The sequence below is a fragment of the Hipposideros armiger genome, unplaced genomic scaffold (genome assembly GCF_001890085.2).
Source record: "Hipposideros armiger isolate ML-2016 unplaced genomic scaffold, ASM189008v1 scaffold_1265, whole genome shotgun sequence".
NCBI lineage: Eukaryota > Metazoa > Chordata > Mammalia > Chiroptera > Hipposideridae > Hipposideros > Hipposideros armiger.
In genome coordinates, this window is record NW_017732615.1 from 280,102 (window position 1) to 301,262 (window position 21,161).

At 41.5% G+C, this 21,161-nt stretch overlaps 1 protein-coding gene across 8 annotated transcripts in view; it reads left to right on the top strand.

Annotated features, from left to right (window-relative positions):
- The window catches only part of TRIM9 (tripartite motif containing 9), a 112,119-nt gene that overhangs the window by 76,302 nt on the left and 14,656 nt on the right, over window positions 1-21,161 (top strand). For 6 of the 8 annotated variants that reach the window (XM_019633249.1, XM_019633243.1, XM_019633244.1 and 3 more), the window contains exons 4-7: window positions 1,532-1,642; window positions 2,719-2,872; window positions 10,809-10,966; window positions 12,167-12,305. In XM_019633249.1, coding sequence (XP_019488794.1) covers window positions 1,532-1,642; window positions 2,719-2,872; window positions 10,809-10,966; window positions 12,167-12,305 — 562 coding nt within the window. Of the gene's footprint in view, window positions 1-1,531; window positions 1,643-2,718; window positions 2,873-10,808; window positions 10,967-12,166; window positions 12,375-21,161 lie in introns of all 8 variants that reach the window. The other 2 variants (XM_019633251.1, XM_019633250.1) reach the window with 1 other exon arrangement.

A 21,161-nucleotide genomic window follows, 5' to 3' on the forward strand; every position in this document is an offset into this window, starting at 1 on the left:
TGTCATCTGCATATAATGACAATTTTACTTCCTCCTTTCCAATTTGGATGCCTTTTATTTCATTTTCTTGTCTGATTGCTGTGGCTAGAACTTTCAGAACTATGTTGAATAGAAGTGCTGAAAGTGGGCAGCCTTGTCTTGTTCCTGATCTTAAGGGGAAAGCTTTTAGCCTTTCCCCATTGAGTACAATGTTTGCTTATCATATATGGCCTTATCATATATGGGCTTATCATATATGGCCTTTATTATGTTGAGATATGATCCCACTATTCCCACTTTGCTAAGAGTTTTTATCATAAATGGCTCCTGGATTTTGTCAAGTGCTTTTTCTACATCTATTGATATGATCATATGATTTTTATTTTTCATTTTGTTAATGGATGTATTACGTTAATTGATTTGCAGATATTGAACCAACCTTGCACACCAGGAGTGAATCCTACTTGATCGTGGTGTATGATCTTTTTAATGTGATGCTGAATTCGGTTTGCTAGTATTTTGTTGAGGATTTTTACATCTATGTTCATTAAGATCTTTAAAGGAGAATAAATTTACAATGAAAAGAAGGAAAAGTTGTTAATTATTATTAAAACTTTTAGTTATTATCTATAAAATCTGGAATGCTGGATGTTTTTGAGGCTTTTGCAAAGTAGCATAGATAGCTAGGATGTGAGTGATTGAAATTCCTAGAAAACTCTTGTTCAACTCTATGCTTCAGACATCACTTCAGCATTTGGGTGACTAAACAGAGGATGCAGAAGATGAACATCTCTGAAGAAAGAAACTTTTCAAGGACTGTCATGTGTTTGACCCTGAGCAAAGACAATTTCCCAGAGGCAGACACTGCCTTTTTAGGTCAAAGCTGACTCACAGCTTGGCAAACAGAGCAGCCTTTAATACTGCTTTCCAAAATGAGTTGATTCTAAGTGGGTTATTCATAAAACTTAATTCCTCATCCATCTTTCTCTGGTTTACTTGTCATTAGCTCATTGTCTTCCAGCAAGTTCCACCTCTAGCCCCACCCCACCACCCACCAAAAGAAAGAGAATCAAAGTGAGAAAGGAACTGGGTTCAGATGGTGATGTCTGCTGTTTAGAAGGGACAGGCGGTGGGTGGAGGAAAGTGGGCTACTGTGTCACAGAGCAGAAGCTGCCGCTGCTCCTCAGTTTGCTTAGCTCCTTGACAGACTCTCCACTTCCTCCCACTCAGAGCAGCTGAGGGTTGTCGGCTTCTCCAAAGAGGGATGTAAGGGGGACCTGTGTAAGATGACCCTTGCGGCGCCAAAGTAACCCTCTTCTCAGGGTTCCAATCTGCACCCTTTCCTGGTGGGTCCTGTTGGTACAAGTTCCTGTAAGAGCCATTACCCAATCTGTCCTTTAGGGCCATTGTCCACAGCAGACATTGTCACAAAACAGCCTCATAAATCTAATTCCATTCCATGATGCTCTTTGAAGAAGCTTTCCAAAGTCCCAGTTTGCTTCTTTTCTATGCTCTGCCAATTTGGACCATTCTGTTGTCTCATCACTCCTAGGTGGTTCGAGATCAGATCTCTCATTGCACAGTGAAGTTGCGCCAGACCACGGGGTTAATGGAGTACTGCCTGGAGGTGATTAAGGAAAATGATCCTAGTGGCTTTTTGCAGGTAAGTATCAGTTTCTGCTTCAGGTTCTCAATGTCCCAAGACCAGACTCCCAACCGCCCTGGCTGTGCATGGGTCCTTCCATAACAGAACCTACCTTCACGCTGCAGTGTGAATGTGGGTGCCTGCTAACCTCCACTGACTTCCTGAAGTCTCTGCCACAACATGCTACGAGACTGAGAAGTACATGGGCTTTTTTGTTTGGTTGGTTTTGTTCTTGGGTTTAATCATGAAAACACAATCCCCTATAGTTCCTCCAAAGCAAAGTTATTTATTGCCTTGCCTAAGAATTGGACCCTTTCCCACTAATATCTCCTGGACAGTTTATCAGCTAGAATGTCTAAGTATGCAAGGTTTCTAGCTTTTTGATACTTCCTACTGCCATAAGTCAGTGATTTCCCAGATAGAGTGAAGTTTTTCCCATCCCTTGGATGTCTCATTTCTTCACCTGCTATGATGTCAGCTGAATTTTACTTAAGTTTCTATCCCAGTGATTAAGGGACCTTTTATTAAGGAATATGTAGATCGCTTGCAACTCATTTTGTACCAAATTGGCCAAGTATGATGGAGACTAAATATAAGAAATGAAAGCATTCTCTACCAAAGAATAGAGTGATACATGAAGATGATGGCTTAACGTGTAAGAAATTCCACTTTACAGATTACCATATGCAACCTCTTTAAACTATTTTGTAAAACTCATGTCCAAGTCTTGACAGGATACCCACACCTCATTAGAATCAGGGTTGTTGGTTCTAGAAGGATTAATCGCCAACACATCATTATTTAACGTTGGCTTTTAGCTGATCCATTATAGCTAACATGATCATATATCTAGGTTTGTCTATTAGAGCAGTTAACAGCTGATAATTATTTCAAGCAACCCCTCTGACTCACAGAAGTGTCCAGATCTGAGTGATAAATCACGGGTCACCCTCATCCTAATAGGTCCTCACTGCCTGCATGGAAGTGTGAGCCCCAAGGCGGTTTGGTGCTAACACTCCAGGGGAGTCAAGAAGCAGTGTTCTGTGTCCGGTGTGGTGGTGTATTTCTTAGGCTGTGGTCTTTGATGTGACTAGATTTCAGATGCCCTCATAAGGAGAGTGCACCTGACGGAGGACCAGTGGGGGAAAGGCACACTCACTCCCAGAATGACCACGGACTTTGACTTGAGTCTGGACAACAGCCCTCTGCTGCAATCCATTCACCAGCTCGACTTCGTGCAGATGAAAGGTGCGTGCCCACGTCCTCCCAGCCCTAGCAACGCCCCGAGTGGAGACTGGTGCTCAAAGCAGGATAAGGGCAAACACAGAGCAGCTGCCAGGTTTATAAATGCCCTGAGAGGTGGGAAAGTAAACCTCTTTTTTTGTGGCTATGGACCTACCTCTCAGAAATTCACATTAATTCACATAAACTCAACGCTTGCCACTTTGAGAGTCTGAGAGAGTTCACGTGCTCAGCATCAGAGCATAGTTGACATAAAAAGAGATAAGCGAGAGAGAGAGCATCACTGTACATAAATATAATCTTGTTGCAGAAAGTAACCCAGGAATATTGATACACATCAAGGGAGTTCAGAGTTGAAATGACTGCTTCCACATGGATAGAAATGGTGAGCAAATGGTTGAACACAGATTGATTAGCAGGAATTGGAGAGGATCAGTCGGCTTGCCAATAGTGGTCAGGAAAATGCCAACCTGGATACAGAAAGAAAATGAAAGTGTGAAATAAACTTTTTAACTTTTTTTAATTTTTTGGTTTATGTGATGAGGAAATATGGCAAGATCTCTTTGAGATGTTTGGGTAGATGTGAAGGGAAGTACAAGTACTTAAAATTATCTTAAGGAAAATAACTTTTTCAAAGAAAATTAAAAACTCAAGCCAACCACGCAATGATATTTTAATGGCAGTGTAAGTACTATCCATTTGAAAAGTATTTCCAATAGGTTTTTTTTTAACTTTTCATATTGAAATAATTATACATTCAGAAAAAGTTGCAACAATAGTAATGAGAGGTCCCATGTACCCTTTTATACCTACCCTTTGTCTGGTTTCCTTTGATGGTTACATCTTGCATAATGATCATATAATGTCAAAAACCAGGAAATTGGCATTGGCATGTCTAGTTCTATGCCATTTTATCAGTTGTGTAACCACCACTGCAATAAAGGCACAGAGCTATTGCATCACCACAACGGTCTCCCTCGTGCTACCTCTTTTTTTTTTTTNAAAAGTGTTCTGTCTCCAATATTTTAGAATGAATTCATGTGTTGAATAGTATGAGATAGTGTACTATTACCTTTCAACTCCAAGATCCTCTGTTACCTTTCAGTTACCTTTCAACTTCAAGATCCTCTGGAAAAAGAAAGTTATAGTTATTCAAAAACATTCTGAAAAAAACTCTAATCTTTAATTTTCATGTGTGGTTGGTAAGTTAGCATACTAACAAAATTACTCAGTGAGAATGCTGAGAGATAATGATAAAGCTTACTGTTTCATAGAGCTTTTCGTATTTACAAAAGGTTTCCGTGCCCCAACTGTAGTTATTTGTAGAATGTTTGACTTTGAATCTGACTGTACTGTTGGGTTTTGTTAGAATCATCATTATTATTGTCATTGTTATCTTTGTTATTATTTACTATGTATTGCCTATTATATTCCCATTATGTTTGCAAAAGAATTAATTATATGGCCATATCATTGAGTACAAATTTACACTAGGGATATTATTGGCTTGTCAAACTGCTTACTTCAGCTATTTTGTCATTGCTTCATAATTGGTGAGAGAGAGAGAGAGACAGAGAGAGACAGAGAGACAGGAGGAAAGAAGTGGGGGACTTTTCTGTATGAAGGTATGGTATTCTATACACTAAGTGCATGCTTTGCATATGCCACTCAGTGTTTCGTGATGAGGCTGTTGGTGGCATTCACACTCTAGAATAGAAGTTCACAGCTTTACTGTTAAAATCTCAAGCCTTCCTCAAAGCAGGTGCATGTTTTATTTAATTACTAGGCCAAAATGATTCTTCTCTTGATTAAAAACTCAAAGCCTCAGACTTGTCTTTGAAATGATGAGTTGCCAATGTGGATGAATGAATAACACCAGTACAGAGGGTGATATCAAGAGAATGGGGAAAATATTTGCCTAAAACCATGTGGGAAGATGGTGGCATGTGAGAAAATAAAGATGTTCTTTCTTAATTTAAATGTCTCTGAAGTTTCANATTGGGGAATCAGGGAAGGGGAACAGGCAAGTTGCTGTCCTTTTGTTCTTCAGTCTAGTTATGGAGGACGTCATTTCACTGGCCCATGTTGGTATTATCATTGCACTCTTCCCAGGTGAGGCAGTCACTTGCCAGCCATTGGACAGCTACTCACAGTGGCTCACGGCAGCTCACAAAAGCTTATGCCCGCTGCCGGCCAGCCCCACTGCAGCCTATGCCATTGCCAGCGACTCACGGCAGCCCAGCTCCAGGTCGAGCTGTTGTTCACCATCTTAGCTGTAGAGGGCTCAGTATCACTGGCCCTCATGTGGGATCCAAACCAGGGCCCTGCTGCTCAGAACTGGTGTCCCAACCCAATTCCTAACCAGCGCGCCACTCGGCCGGCCCTCGTGCTACCTTTGTAGTCACACACACACCCCTTCCCTCAACCACCCCCAACCCCTGGCAACCACTAATCTGTTCTCCATCTCTCAAATTTGGTCATTTTCTGATCTTTTTTGAAAACTGAAGAAATTGATTTGCTTTTTCCTTCTCCCAGTTGAAGCATCCATGTAATAAATGACTTAAAAGTCAGTGCTTTAAATTTTTAGTTTCTTAAGAAAAATCTACATGCTTCCTTTTACCAGAGAGAACACACAACCCAGCAAGTTTTAGGGCTTTAGACACTGATGGCTCACAACACGCAGTAAAACTCACCCTGTACCTGCTACATGTACTTCTCTCAGCCTTTCAGTAGATTTTTGCCCTCTTTTATTTTCAGTTTTCTTATTTTTTGTGTAACAGGTATCACTTTGGGATGATGCTTTACTAATTTTTGAAGTAAGTAAAACTGCCTTGTTGTGGTAACAAAAATGTTTAGCATCATTGACTGCTTACCAAACCAGACACTCTCCTAAGTGCTTCACATGGATTAACTCATTTTATTCTCACAGCCCTAGGAGGCAGCAAAGGAAACTGAGGCACAGGAAAACTGAGTTACTTGCCTGAGCTCATAACAGCTAGTGAGTGCCAGGGCCAGGATTCAAACCTGGGGAGCATGGCTCCAGAACCCATGCCTACACCTCCCAGTTTGTGCTGTAAAGTTAGTGCCTTACTAAGAAGCTTCTTCAAGGAAGAACTGAATTGCTCTCTTAAACTTAAGAAATTTAATTTTTGTTGCAGCAATTCTTTCTTGCTGTTTAAATTTTTTTTTTAAACACCTACCTGGTGGTCTGTGACATATAGCCATCTGAATAGTACACAGAGCCCCAGGTAAATTCCCCTCCATCAGCTTCTCTCTGTACCCAATTCTTTCAATGAGGTAAAATCATTGAACGGTTATGTCATAAGTAGCTCACATGAGAAAATATGTCACAAAAGGGCAATGTAAGGGCCTTTGGTGAAAGACGAAAAAAATGAGCCAACCCAGTTAGCCTTGGTGATGGGGCAGGAGGAGGACAGGTAGAGGGTAAAAGCCTAGGGACTTTGAAATGCTTTCATCAGCTGGCGGAGCCCACTCCTCCCCCATTCGCTGTCATTCTGAGCCATGTCCATCTGCCCACCGTGGAGCACAGGCCAGTTGGCAGGATGGTAACAATCGTGTTGGAGTGAACAGGCCCTTCATATGGTATGGGAACCCCAGGTTCATGCGCTGCACATCCCAGACCACATCCTTAAAGCACTGTCATTTGGCTGTTTAGGGCGGCACACAGAAACAAGCGTGGGCATGGCTGTGTGTGTGCAATTCATGGCAGTCTGTACACACAGCAGGGTATGCCAAGCACTCTGAAAGCCAAAATGCAGAACACACTCACAGCAGAAATTCACCTGGAATACAACATTATCCAGAACAGTTATTCAGGAAGGTAATGTAACACACTATTTGGTGTGAGACTGGATTGTTCCGTTTTTCTTTTTAACACTTCGTTTTAATTTACAACTGATTAGTATCCCTCTGCAGAGTCCATTTATATGCTTTGCTTTGTGCTCTCTAAATTGAATATATTCAGTGAGCGCTGGGTCCCCTTTAGAATCTGGATACTTTGTATCTGACAGATGCCCACGATGGAAAGAAAAGGCCAAAAGGTCACGACGCACTACAGCTTGATTGAATGTAGTTAAGACTGCTCTTACTGGCCTCTTGGATATCTGTTAACATATATACAACTTTACCAGACTAGTGTCAGGCTTTTTATATTTTTAGGATATTCATAGTCAGTTTAATGAACTGCACTTTCACAGCTTCTCGGGAAAAAATATCTCAAGACACTGCTCTCCAAAATCCCTGTGCAAATGGCCAAAATTTAAGTAGCACTTGGAATGGCATTAAAGGAATATGACCATTGTGAAACTTGCAATATGTGTAATTCAATATGTTTTCTAACTGTTCTAATTGTTTTCTAATTGTGGATTACAGTAGAAAGTTGAAAATTTTTCAAAATTACTTAAAATATACATTTAAATTTATGACTAAAACTGACAACCTGAAATATCTGCTTACTTCTTAAATCAAAATTTTTGCATCTCTGGGTTTGAAATTTCATCTCAGATGTCCTGTTTTTTTTCCTTAGTATCAAAGAAGATAGCTCTGTTTGTGTTTTTTAAATGTTTCCACTTAGGCTAACTACTATTCAGCAACAATGCACTGCCTAAAATGACTCTGTTAGCTAAGAATTTAACTCATCGGCTCTTTCTGATTCCACATCACCAAGCAATTGAGATCTATGTGGAGAATGCCGGTGTCTTCTTTGTTCAAACATCCCTAAATTGTAATGATATCTTTTCAGGTTGCATTTTAATTAAAAAATCATTTTACCCTCTTTCCAGACTATTGGGAGTAGTGTTTGATCTCTCTTTTATGGAAAACAGCAGATTAAGCTTTGTTGTCTGTTTTTATGAGAGAGTAATAAAAACATTTTTTGCTTAATTTTAAGTTGGTATTGTTAACTCTTTCCCAGTCCATGGGAAGGAAATTTTAAGATTTTTTTTCATAGTGCATCAAGGGCTTTGCTGCTTGACTCAGAATGGATTTTAGATACCTACCCCCTCAGAGAAGTAGCCCCCCAGAATTGTCTAGGTACACAAAGTATCTCAAGGTCCCCAAGTCATGGTGCTGAAATGAAACATCAATGTGTTCATCCTGAACCAGGTGAAATAATGACCTAACACTCCCTCAGGCCTTTTTAGCACATAGACCAATGGCTGTTAATCCCCTAAGTGCCTCTCCCCACCTAAGGACACACTTGTCTTCGTGGTGTTGAATGTAAGAGCCCTGAGTGTGCACCAAGGTTATAGGCAAGGACAGTGTGATCTGGACAGACCCTCCTATGAACCATGGAGAAAGAGCACCCAGAGGTTTGGCCGTGATGGGCAGGAGCACACACGCTGACGTGCATGTCATCTGTTCATGGTTTCGGGGCCTGAAAGGCGTGTCCTCAAAACCTGTGTTCCACATATCCTTAACAGTGTACTAGTGACAGCTTTCCAACCGCTTGTTGTTCCTCTAAAGCCTAACCTTTCCTCAGATGCCATTTGTATTGTTCAGCCACCATAAAAAGGAACAACAAAGTTCACAAAAGGAACTTCAGGGAAGATGACTCAGTAAAATTGCATTCCCAACCACCATAGCTCCCAGAGCAAATTATTTCATTAATCTACATCAGCAATTCTTGGGAAGCTTTATCGTTCATATATAGGAATTTGTTTAAACCTAGGATAATACTAAGATCTGAAAATGAGTGAGTGGTTAGATTTTTTTTCTATCTTTTTGGTCTTTTAAAGTATATCACTAAAGACTTATAAATGAAGTTCACATGTTTTAATTACATATGACACCATATATTTCAATTAATCTTTTAATTATACCTATGTCTATATAGGGAAATTTGAGTTTCTTATCAGAGATATTGCAATTATTTGTATGATTCAAGTAGAAACCATGTTATTGGTTTCTTTTCTTTCTTTTTTCTAAGAGAAGTAAGCCTTTATTTTCCTTGTTTCACAAATAAAGTTGGCTGTGCTAGTTGCTTTTCATGTTATGGGTTTCTTATTGTGACTTTATTCTTTGATTTTAAAAATAGTGAAATATAGACTTGCCTAAAACATGAACAAAGACTGCTAGGGGAGCTAATAAGATAAAGAGAGTCCTAGAAATCATTGTTTTATGGTAGCTCTAGCTAATAAAGCCAGTTAAGAGCAAATATCCCCGGGAGAATCATTCCATGTCCCTAGAAGCCATTTGAAGAATGGTTTGCTTAAACTTATCATGTTTTACTCCACAGTTAATATGTTTAAATGTATACTTTTTATAAGGAAAAAGTGTTTAAATGACAAAGTACGTTCCTAACATGTATAACAATCTAAAGTTAACCCTGTAACTATAACTCCTAGGTGATGCCCGTTTATGTGTAGATGATCTTTGGAATCATTAGGAGTTTTGTCTTCTCTCTCTCCCTTTCTGCATCCACTGCTGTAGTCATTTTATCGAACAAGGCAATGAATTTATCTCCTTTCCTCTGAATCTAGATGTTCTGGGACCTCTGTGGCCGCAAAAGCCATTGTTCTCTGATGAGATTCCACTTGAACTCTTTGCCATTGACACTTGAAACATGATGTCTCTTCCTAAACTGATCACCTCCAATTAGCTGGTCATGATTTTAATTTATGGTTGATCTAGTAACTCACGCATGGTTTTCCTGCAGTGTATCAGCCTTTCCTTCAGTATGAGATCATTCACCTGCTCCACCTTTACATTTCTCAGGGTAGAGTCACTGCTTTCGTTTTCTAGGTTACCCACCATAGAATCTGTTTCCTAAACTGTTGTTAAATTAACCATCTTCTTGGTTGGGGTGACTGGCAAGCAGCAGATTTAATTCAATGCATGATACTCAGAGTCCAATTTGGTACAGCATACCACATCTTCCACAATTAGCATTTGATCATCTAAATATTCCTGGATGTGGTCCAAACTGTTCTCTCTTGTTGTCAAAGTACTACAAAAATAAATCCATGTTTTGGTTTTGAAAAGAAATTTTTAAGCAGTTGGTAAAAACATTGTTCCCAGATACATATATTGAGTTTACATGTTAGGAACTGGGATTATTCATTACCTAACATTTCCAAGACTCAACTCGTCTGCAGTTCTAAGTAATACAGAAGATTCTCAGCACAAGATGGGGATGGGGGGTCAGGGGATGTTGTGACTAGTCACAAAGTGACAGATTCTCACAAGGTCACAAGGACACCTTGACCCTCCCCTGCCAGGCCCCATCTGCTCCCATACTGCTCTCTAGGCTCACAGTTGATTGTTCTATACCTACAGAAAGAATGGACATGAGCTAGTGCTATTTTCAAGGTATAGCTACCTTGAAAGAATGGTGTCAAGTTCCTCAGAAGTTTTTAAATGGAGAAATCATTGTTGATGTCACTTGATACCACATTTTCAAAAATCCACTGTTATAGCTACTTATGGGCACAGGCCTTGAGTAGAATCACTGGTTAAAAAGAAAACAACAACATAATAAGATCTTAGCAATATGGTGATTTCAGAGCTATTTCTCAGAATAGGCAGTTCCAAGTTTATAACCTTGGGGTTTAAGGTACATGATAAGTTTTATGATCAATATATCAGCCAAGTTATGGGTTAAATAGGATTTAGTGGGCTGGACTGGAAATCAAGCCCCTGTGTAAACATTTCCCTTAGGGACAATGTCTTTGATGCTCAAGGGGGTAAGAACAGAGCAGTCGTCTCCCCTCTGATTAAAGGTAGGAAATGCTACCCAGAGCTTGGAACAAGGCAGTACCATAGCGCAGAAGGCAGTCCCACTCCTAGAGACCAGGAGGGTGCCTGTTCAAGGTCCCCCATGCACCCCCAGCTAGCCACCTAGTCTAGCCACATGTTTATCTTTCCAAGGTACCGCAATGTTTGCAACTGAACAGAAACCAGGGTTACTCTAATTTCTGTTTAGCTTCCTCCCCGGTCCCAGCAACCCCCATCCTACAGCTGGAGGAGTGTTGCACCCACAACAACAGCGCGACGCTGTCCTGGAAACAGCCCCCTCTATCCATGGTGCCCGCTGAAGGATACATTCTGGAGCTGGATGACGGCAATGGTGGTCAGTTCCGGGTAAGCAGAGAACCTACAACTAGTTCACCAAAGCCAGTGCCTACGTCAGAGGACCCACCATGGGGTCTCAGGTCCAACTATCCTGCCTCTCCTAAGGACAGGCCATCCCTGCAGGGCCTGACTACTCTGCACCTGAGGCCTGCTTTCTCCTTGTACCATCAGAGATGGGCAAAGGAGCCTCTAAATAGAAACGGTCTTACCCTTCTTAACAGAAAGTACGTGTAGTAGTGAGAACTCTGGAGTCAGCTGCATGCATTCAGGCCCAAAGTCCACCACTTAGCTGTGTGACTGTGCCCATTGCTCACCCTTTGAGACTTCAGGTCTCATTTGTAAGATGGGGATGATGATAATAATATGTATCTCATGCATTGTTAAGAGTCAGTTAGATAATCCGTATAGAATTCTTAGCATGCTGCTATCTCCTACGCCAACCTTCTTAGTGTCACACTAGAGAGTTATCATTTCAAAGCTGTCTTTTGAATGCAAATTATTTTTACTCATTACATCAGCATAATGCTGCAAACTGTACAGCTAAAAAGGGAAGAACTTGCCTAACCTATGCTAAAGATGCATTATGCTAGGATTTATTTTAAGTCTTTGAAATGTCATTCTTCCTCCCTTCCTTCTTTCCTCCCTCTTCCTTCTGTATTGTGATGAAAACCTATACTCCTGTGGCTTTGAATGTAGTTTTTGTGACAATTCCTGAAGTTATTAGTGGAGTTATAAGCACAGCATACAGACCACCCTCATGTTTTCAAACCTGTTTTTTCACAAATCACACAGATGGATGAAGAGTTCAGTAGGTCTAATACACTGTATAAATGCCCTGTCAATAATAAGTATTTAAAATGCTAACAATAACACCCAATTTTAAGTTTTTAGCCCTAGTTGCTAATCACTCCCATTCATTAAGCTGCCAGGCGCATGCTAACTACAAGGCATTATGCTAGTCAGTTTGCACATATGACCTCATAATATAATCCTCACGCCAACCTCATAAGGTGGGTATTACTGCCCCATTTTACAGATGAGGAAACCGAGGCTAAAAGAGGTCAATTAAGTGGCCCAATACCTCACAGGATTCGAATCCAGATCAGTCTGATGCCAAAGCACTTGCTGCGAACCAGTGGGCAACACTACCTCCCTAACCCCTCACAAGGGTTCCCATTAAGTGGTGGTCTGTTGTTTGTTGACCCTCAGGAAGTGTACGTTGGAAAAGAGACCATGTGCACCGTGGATGGTCTTCACTTCAACAGCACCTACAACGCTCGCGTCAAGGCCTTCAACAAAACAGGAGTCAGCCAGTACAGCAAGACCCTGGTCCTCCAAACGTCCGAGGGTAAGGCCCTTCAGCAGTATCCCTCAGAGCGAGAGCTGCGAGGCGTCTAACATGGCTGACAAGCCGGAGGTAACCCCACCACTGCCCACATTCTGAAGTGTTTCCATGACTTGCTCTGCATTCTCCCACCGCTAGAGAGCCCATGGTATGTGGATGTGACCAAACCAAAGAGTCCACAGCAGCAGTTCCAATGGCTTGGGCCGTCGGCTTCCTTTGATAACACCCTAAATAAGCGGCGGTTTGAAGAAGCTGAAAAATGAAGGCCTGAATGTCCCCCCGTGTGTAAGATCAATGTATGTAGGCTCTAGGGCAGGCTCCCATTCTCCATGATCCACATCCTTTGCCAGTTTGACCCAGATGATTCTAAGTTGCTTTATAGTGCTTGTTTGTTCCTGGGGGTCAGGGGATGGTGGGGGGCAAGGTTCTCTCCCGCTGTGGATTTGTCTCCCTGACTCTGTTTCCAATGGGTGTGGGAAGCTAGAGCTATTCAGGGAGGACCTACTGGCCACGCCTGGCTTAGCAAGCACAGATCGCTTCCATTTCACAGCCAGAGCCCAGGCCGGTGGCACCAGGACCAGGCTCCCTGTGGGCACCAGACAGGAAGAGACCAACAACTCCGCATTACCTCGCCATGACATCTTTGCCAGCCCCTCTAGGCGTGGTTAGGCTGCCCAGGGCCACCAAGCAAGGTCAATCAATCTCTAGAGAACTTTTGCTGCTTGGCTACACTGTCAATATTTTGGTCATCCAAAGCAAGCCGTCCATCTGAGAAGAGGGGCTTGGATTAGATGGTTAGGTACAACCGCTGAGGCTTTTAACACTTTCATTTTAAAAGCAATTGCAACACATGAAATTAAACCTATGAAGAGGTTTAAGCCTATCTGTGGTCAGTGCCAAAGCATTTTCAGACCTTCTGGATGTTATTTTAGTCGTAGAAGTCACCCCGCCCCACCGGCATTCTTCATAACGTCCCTCTGCAGAACTAATTATGTTGATTTTGGTCAAATTCCAGATGTTAGCCAAAAGAACTGTGATAGTGTTTCCTCCCCAACCCCTCATTGCCCATAAACCTCAGCGTGTGCCAATCACCCCTACAATGGTTCACATGGTTACAAACAAGCACAACTTCCCATCCCACAGCAAGGCTGATAGGCTCCTGGCCATAAAAACCATGCGTGGGGAGCAGTCATAAGTCTGTGAGGGATGCTATTCAGAGAAGGATTTGTTGAAGGAACAATGTCCACGTGGCCGGTCCGCATTCGGGTTATAGGGATGTGGCAGCTAGAACCTCCCCTGGAATGATCGTTTCAGCAGTTTCTCTCTGGGATGACCGATCAGCCTGAGAGCAGTTGCCTCTTTTCCCAAAGTACCATGTTAAATACTGACGCCCTCCAAGAGTTTGTCCTAGATGCAATACAGAAGGCCTCATTTCCCATGTGTGTACAGGAGGTTTGATTGAAAAGTGAGGTGCATGCCATAAGATCAGGAGACCATTTGTAGCAATGTTGCTAATATGTGTCATCAGACTTAGGAAGAACCTATTTCTATTCATAATACACCATGGACATCATACAGTTCTGCCGAAACCAGTTATTAGCATAGCAGCCTGAGCACTTACGTCTCTCTTTTCATCCTGCAGGAAGATGTAGTTTCTAGCTTTCACTTAATGTTCATAAGATTATGGTGTCTAATAAATTACAAAGTTGGAACTGTGATCCTTGGTACCACGCAGTCACAGAACTGGGGGTCATTTTCTAAGAGATATTAATGGAACAAGTCCTCTTCCAACAAAGAAACTGTACTGTAGAAGTTCATTTCCTCCATAAATTTTATATATTGTGTACAAATATAAGGTATGTATCTAAATACAAAAGAAACCTTATCATCGTGTAGATATCAGTATTCTCTGTTACTGCACAGAATGATTTTCTCATGATGAAATAAAGTTCGCACACATACTTTCTCCATAACTTTGGTTTGTTCTATTTGTTTCTCCCTCATTCTAATTCACTCAAACAGTGAGACAAGACTTTAAAAGCAAGAAAAAAATACTGAATAGCTTATTTTTGAAAAAAAAAATGATTGATCAATCTGCAACAATAGAGAAAACCTAGAGAATTAAAGAATTCTCATGTTTGTTTTTTAGAAATCAGTGAGAAAAACACCATTAATGGAGTTTTGATATGTGAACTGAACTTACACTTGATCAGTCTTATTTCCTACAGTTCCTGGAAAAGTTTACGTTGGAGATTACTTTTTCTTTGCTGCTCTTGTGAGTGATGTGGTGGTTGGTTTTCGCTTTCTCCTGTAATAAAATCTTTTGCATCCTTTTTAGCAAGGGCTTACCCCTTTCCAAAGTTCAAAACAAAAAGTCTGTATCACAGAAGGGTACAGTTTCATATGTGATAGCAAATCTAACTTGTATTTTCATGCATTAAGCCTGAGGTTTAAATCAGTCCTCACTTATACTCTGAACTATCACAAAACCTTCTGCTGACCGAAAGGTACCATTACACAAGGCAGATCAAATGTTCACATTGTTAGGAATTCCGATTGTTTTTTTCTCAAAAGCAAATTTCTTTATTTTTTTATGTGTTGGGCAATGTTTGATAAGTGCCCACTGTGTACTAGGCTGTGGGTACAGTGTGAAGCAGACATCACCCCGGTGTCACGGAGCTTACAGCCTAGGAAGAGAGACAGGCCTTAAATAAATAGACACACGAACAGTTACATACAAGTTATGATAAACACTGTGAAAGAAGGAAAGGGTACCAGCAGGAAAACATAATTTATATAGGGGAATTGGTCAGGAAAACAAGAAAAATAATTTAATTCAATAGCAATTATAAAGAATATGTTACTAAAAGAAAAAAAGTAAAGGAAAACGCATTATTATAGGAGTTCAAGTTTGGCTAGTGCCCTGAAAGCAAAGTTCTTGGGGATAAACTTAATACAGCCATGCAGATAAAACTAAAGCAAATTACCCTGACTTAAGAAGAAATATAACGATAAGCAATTAAGAATTTTAGTGAAATTTTAAAATCAGGCCCACAACCCTGGTTGTATACTCTTATCTTTAACGTAATTCATTTACTAGCCATCATGGCTGTATTACAGTCTTTGAAACATCTGCCAAAGAGCCTCAGTTGAAAATATTATGTAATAAGACCTTCTTAATACATAGAGTTCTGGGCTCATCTGTGTCTGGGAGACTCTACCAAAAAAAAAAAGTTAGATGCGCTGAGAACAGGATAGGAAATTTTTGTTTATTATTCCCTACTTTCCCTCTGCCTGTCTGAACAGACTATACCTTTTTTTTTCTTTAATCTGGTGAGAAAATGAAATAGGCCAAAGGTAATATTTGTGAGGTCACATAACTCAGGAAGACTGTTAAGTGACTGAAAAGAGGTCTCTTTCTGACCTCCCTCAGCTCTGAGTCTGGGAGGGAGTTGCTTCCTGCAGCCTTCTCAGCAGAGGTGGAGCTGCAGCTCATCAAGCCTTTAGGGGATTAGAACAAAACCCTATGCAATAAATACTCTAACACAAGTCTTTGTGTAAAAAGATTATTTAGTTTTTTAATTTATATTTTCATAGGAATAATATTCTGATTGTTTTAGTCTAAGAGCTACATGAAATAAGTTACAACATACTGCATGGAAAACGACCATGATTTAAAGAAGAGGGAAGTCTTCGGGGGTGGGGGGGAGGATGGAGAGAGAGTGAGAGAACGCGAGCGAGAGCAAGAGTGGGAGTTGAGAGTGAGAGGGGGAGAAAGAGAGAGAGAGAGAGAGAGAGAGAGATCCAAACAGAGGGACTGTTTGCAAGGCAAAAACTTCAAAATCTGCCTTGATCTGACCATGAAAAGGAAACCTCATTTATTGGAAAAAAACATTAAGTGAGCACCTCCATTTTGTCACACTGAGCTGGGCCCCAGCACCACAGAGGCATGTAAAGCATGGCCCCTGCTCTAAGCACATGGGTTTTACTCCTCCTCCTTCCTGAACTTCTTGGTACCTGACTCAGAGTGCCTAAAACTATGGGCCCCCCTCACCTCTCTAGAACTACAATATCCACCCTACAATCTAGATTCATTTTACAATCAAGACGTAAGCCACAATGACCTCTGATGGCATGGGGGGCAGGGGAGGGCGGGGAGGGTTGGAATTCAGGCATAGAAGCTCCATGCTGTCCTCACAGCAGAGCCCTTGGTCTCACTCAGCTCTCACTTACCCTTAGTTTACACACAGTTCCGCTGAACTCAGTGACCCATTTGCAAAGAACACAACAGACTAGAAGCATCATATTAGAAGAGAGAAGGTTTTGGTACAGAAGTGAGTTGAGGCTGTTGACAGCATTGAGCAGGGAAGGTAACTGGAAAAACTGGACCAAAAAAAAAAAAAAGCCACAAGAGAACATTCTGTGGCATCTGTTCTGATTAAGAAAGTCAGAAAGTATATAATGCATTTTAGAAAAATTTCTACCTAACACATTTAAAAGTCAGTATATTATCTGGAACCCTTGGTAATGAGGTATTAGGTATATCTCAGAGGGCTTTATGGAATCACAATATGAAATGAGCCCCCAAAAACTATGATAATAAACCCTAATCTATTTCGTGTCAAGTTTCTAAGAACTTTCTTCATTTTCCATTAAAATATCCCATGGAAAATGATACTACGTAGGCTGTAGATTAGACCTCTGTACCGTCCCATTGCTAATCTCCAAACCCTTCCTGTTCTGTTGCTGCAGCATTCCAGATTTACCCTATATCTGTTTCTCGTTGCTGCTTTAACACATTACACAAGCTTAGCAGTTTAATAACACAAATGTATCACCTTACAGTTCTGGAGGTCAGAATCGTAAGTGGGTTTCGCGAGGCTAAAAGTGAGGTGTCAGCAGGGCTGCACTCCTTCAGGCTGTTCTCGGGGAGAAGCCACCTGTATTTCTGGGCTCATGGTTCCTTCCTCCTCCTTCAAAGCCAGAAGCACAGTATCTTCCAGTCTCTGGCTCTGACCCTCCTGTTTCCCTTTTATCAGGACCTTTGTGATGACCTTGCACTCACCTGCACAGTCCAGGATAATAACCTCCCCAAATCAAGGTCCTTAACTCAATCACACCTGCAAAGTCCCTTTTGCCATGTCAGATGACATAGTCGCAGATTCCTGGGATTATGATGTGGACATTTTGGGTAGGCCACTATTTCACCTACAACACTCTATGAGGAAAGTACTTTTATTATTATTATCATCATCATCATCATCATGATCCCACTCTCCGTGTGGAAAAACTGAGCCTCTGAGAGATTCAATAACATGTGGGACCCGGGCCCGTCAGCCTCTAACTCCCAGCGCAGTGCACATTGGTGCTGACTTTACAGCAGTACTATTTCCGCTCAACCAAAGGGAGGGAAAGAGGGAAAACTACCCTAACTGCCTGCTAGGTGTCTGAGACATCTTGTCAAAACGAAGCAGCGTTGTGCAGCTGCCTGATGTGTTTATCCAGAAACCCCAGCCAGAAATAGGACTCTCACAGTTTAAAAGTGTCATGGTAGAGTTTTTGCTGCTTTTAAAAAGGGGTGTAGGAATAGCTGTCATTTCCAGCATAACACCCAAGCTCCTCCTCAGGTCTCGTCTTTCTTCCTGTCTCTGGGCTTCCCCTAGCTCTGCCCCCACCCCTGGGTGAGCACTCACCTAGAGAGGCCCTTCTCCCCATTTGGCACCAGTGGGTGCTCTTGGCCGGCAGTGGCAGGTCGCAGTCTGGAAAAGAAATGGAATGTTGGAGCCACATCTTCGAGGTCCTTGAAAGACCCAGAGCCCAGCTTGGGTTGAAACAGAGAGCTATTTATTCACAAAAGCTCTCAGCCTTTCAGACCTCAACAGTGGGGAGAAGGTCATCAGCGATAATGAGCGAATCAGGCTTTAAGGAAAGCTGTACATTCCAGCACTCCCATCAACAAGGTGCTCACAGCACTGAAGAGTGCTCTCCAGCATCCTCTTAGTTAAATGTCCACAGGAGCCAGCTCCCCCACACTGTCTAGGATTGTTTTGTCTAATAACAATTTAAAAAGTTGAGATTCTTAAAGTTACATCTTAGAAATTGCTTTCTAAAAGGGGACTTAGAAAGGGTTATTCATAATGATTCAAATGCCTTTTTCAGATCAATTTTTTCAAAGAGGGCAGGAGGAAACTTTTGAAGGTGATAGATATGTTTATCTCATTGATCGTGGTGATGGTTTCAGGAATGTATACTCATCTCCAAATTCAAGTGGTATACATTAAATATGTGCAGCTTCCTGTATGTCAATCATACTTCAATAAAGTGTTGGGTTTGTTTTGTTAAAAAAAGGCCTTTCCCCCCCCCCATTAGACTCTGCATCACACCACCCCTTCCAATGTGATAGCTCCTTCTCCCCCACATCAAAGGAAATAACCCAGAGGATGTTCACTGGGGCAGACAGAATGTAGTCCCAGAACAGCCACACATGCATCTGTCCAAAATCTCTCTGCAGATATGTTACAGTGATATGGGACGAGCATTAGCACTACACTCTTTTCCTTTTTTTTTTTTTTTAGAAATTTTATTGGGGAACAGTGTGTTTTTTCCAGGACCCATCAGCTCCAAGTCAAGTAGTTGTCTTCAATCTGGTTGTGGAGGGCGCAGCTCCTTGACCCATGTGGGAATCAAACCAGCAACCCTGGTGTTATGAGCCTGCGCTCTAACCACCTGAGCTAACCAGCCGCCCCAGTACTATACTCTTAAACCCTGATATACTGAGACCCTCCCCCAAAGAAACTGTACCTTGGTAGTGGGGAAAAGAGCCTCATCTGATCGCAGAGGCAACAGGGAATAGCTAAGTCCGCCCACCGCTATGGCCAAAATCCCAAAGGGGAGAGTAATGTGTTTGCCTTTTAAGCCCTCACTACCACGGTCCGCGGAACTACTCTATTTAGGGAAGAAAGATTCATCCTCATTCTAGTTCAGGGTTTGGAGAATGATATTAGGTCATCTACACAAATCTTGGTCACCCCTGAGACCATTGGGAGTGTGCCTTGTGGCCTGAAGCATACACTTTACCTTTCATACTCTCCAAGGCACAAAAGAGCACCAATGGCCTAGGCACCACCAAAATTTTATCTACCAGGAGTTGATCCTGTCAGAGTCCCCGTCCTGGCCCTCCACAGCTGGTAGTGAGACTCAGATGTGTCCCCGTAACTTCTCAGGGCTTCAGGGTTTTTTGTTTTGGGGGCGGGGGGATGGGTTGTACCTAAAACTATAGACTTAGAGCAGACCTCTAAGTTCTTTACAATGAGTACCCCCTGGTTTTCTTCTATTGCTTCTCTCTTGAAAATTACTGCTGGAAGCTGTTCACTATTTTAGAAAATGCTGCTCTGAACTGGCGTAGACCCCTCCTGTCTCCTCCAAGGCTCTTAGTGGGTCTTCGAGTTCTGCCTGTGATACAGAGCATTCAACTCTAACAGGAAAGAATTGATAAGGGATCACATCTTGAAAAGAATATCATCCACTGGAGATATTTCTCCTATGCCTCTGCTTTGGCATTTCCTGACCCAGAGCATCAGAGCCTCCTCCCCCAAAATAATTTAGTTAGAAAATTATGCATGTCCAGGACAAAATCCTTCAAGGGAAGTAAGTCATACCTTAACAATTTGGGGTAGATTTTATAAAATCCAAGGTGAGAGGCATGATGGTAGGTCTCAGAGCCCAGAAAAGGGAGATAGTTTGTTTTCATTTTGACAACATGCATAATATCCCAGGGAATTTCCTGAATTTTTCCAAAGGACTGAATTGGATCCAGACCCTGTTTTTGGCTCTGGGGAATGTGCTTTGCAGTTAACATGCTGGGGAGCAGTGTAGTCCCTTGGAATCTTTTGTATCTATTTGAAATATAGGAATTTTCAGTGGTTCTGATGATAGTTTCTTATAAATAATGCCATCATATTCTAAATTGGAGTGGAGGACCTGGTGACAAAGCATGCAACTGTCCTAGGGGTGATAAGAGGCTGTTTCATTTCTTCTTTTAAAAGGAGGTTTTCAAAACAGATTTGTTTCTCACTTCTCAACTGAAATTAATGCCCACCCTTAAGAAAGCTTAAAATACCACCTTTGGTTGTAAATTATATACCAGTTGGACATAATTGTAACTTTGGATCTTATTAGCTCAAGAAGGAAACTCAGCCTCCTTATTCATTTCTTTGTCTCTTTTAAAATCTTCCCAACAAAAGCAAATTCTTTTGCAGCTGGTTTATAATTGAACTGAAACTCGTCTGTAATGCTGCTTGTGTAGTTCTTAGTGACATAGCTTGCTTTACTGAGCTCTGAAATACAACCATCTTGTTGGACCAGTGCCCAAGTGCTGCTTAAGTCATGAAACTATTCACTACCAGACAGGAAGATAACCAAGAATTCTGCCAGGGCACAAAGGACGCTGGATTAGCATACACTGTCATAAGGAAACCCTGTCACTTTGGTTTTCCTCTTTGAATTCCAAAAATAACACCTCAAAGATTGTATTTCATACTTCCAAAAATATTCTACAACATCCATAGAAATCTTTAGCACTCTGTTCATGTTGGAATTAGTCGAGAAATTCTACTCCCAGAAGTGTAAAAATCAATCAATAATATAAGAGATGGATTTTCTCTAAATTATTTTTCTTATGGCTAACTGTCCCATCAACTTCCTGTTCCCCAGCTGCTCAGTTCACATACACTGTCTGGCACACAGTTGGTGTTCAATAAATATTCAATAAAAGTGAGCAAATAAAAGAAATATACTACAGTAAGCCATACTGGAATACACCACCTAGATGTTCCTTTTTCTCCTGAAACCCCAAAGTCA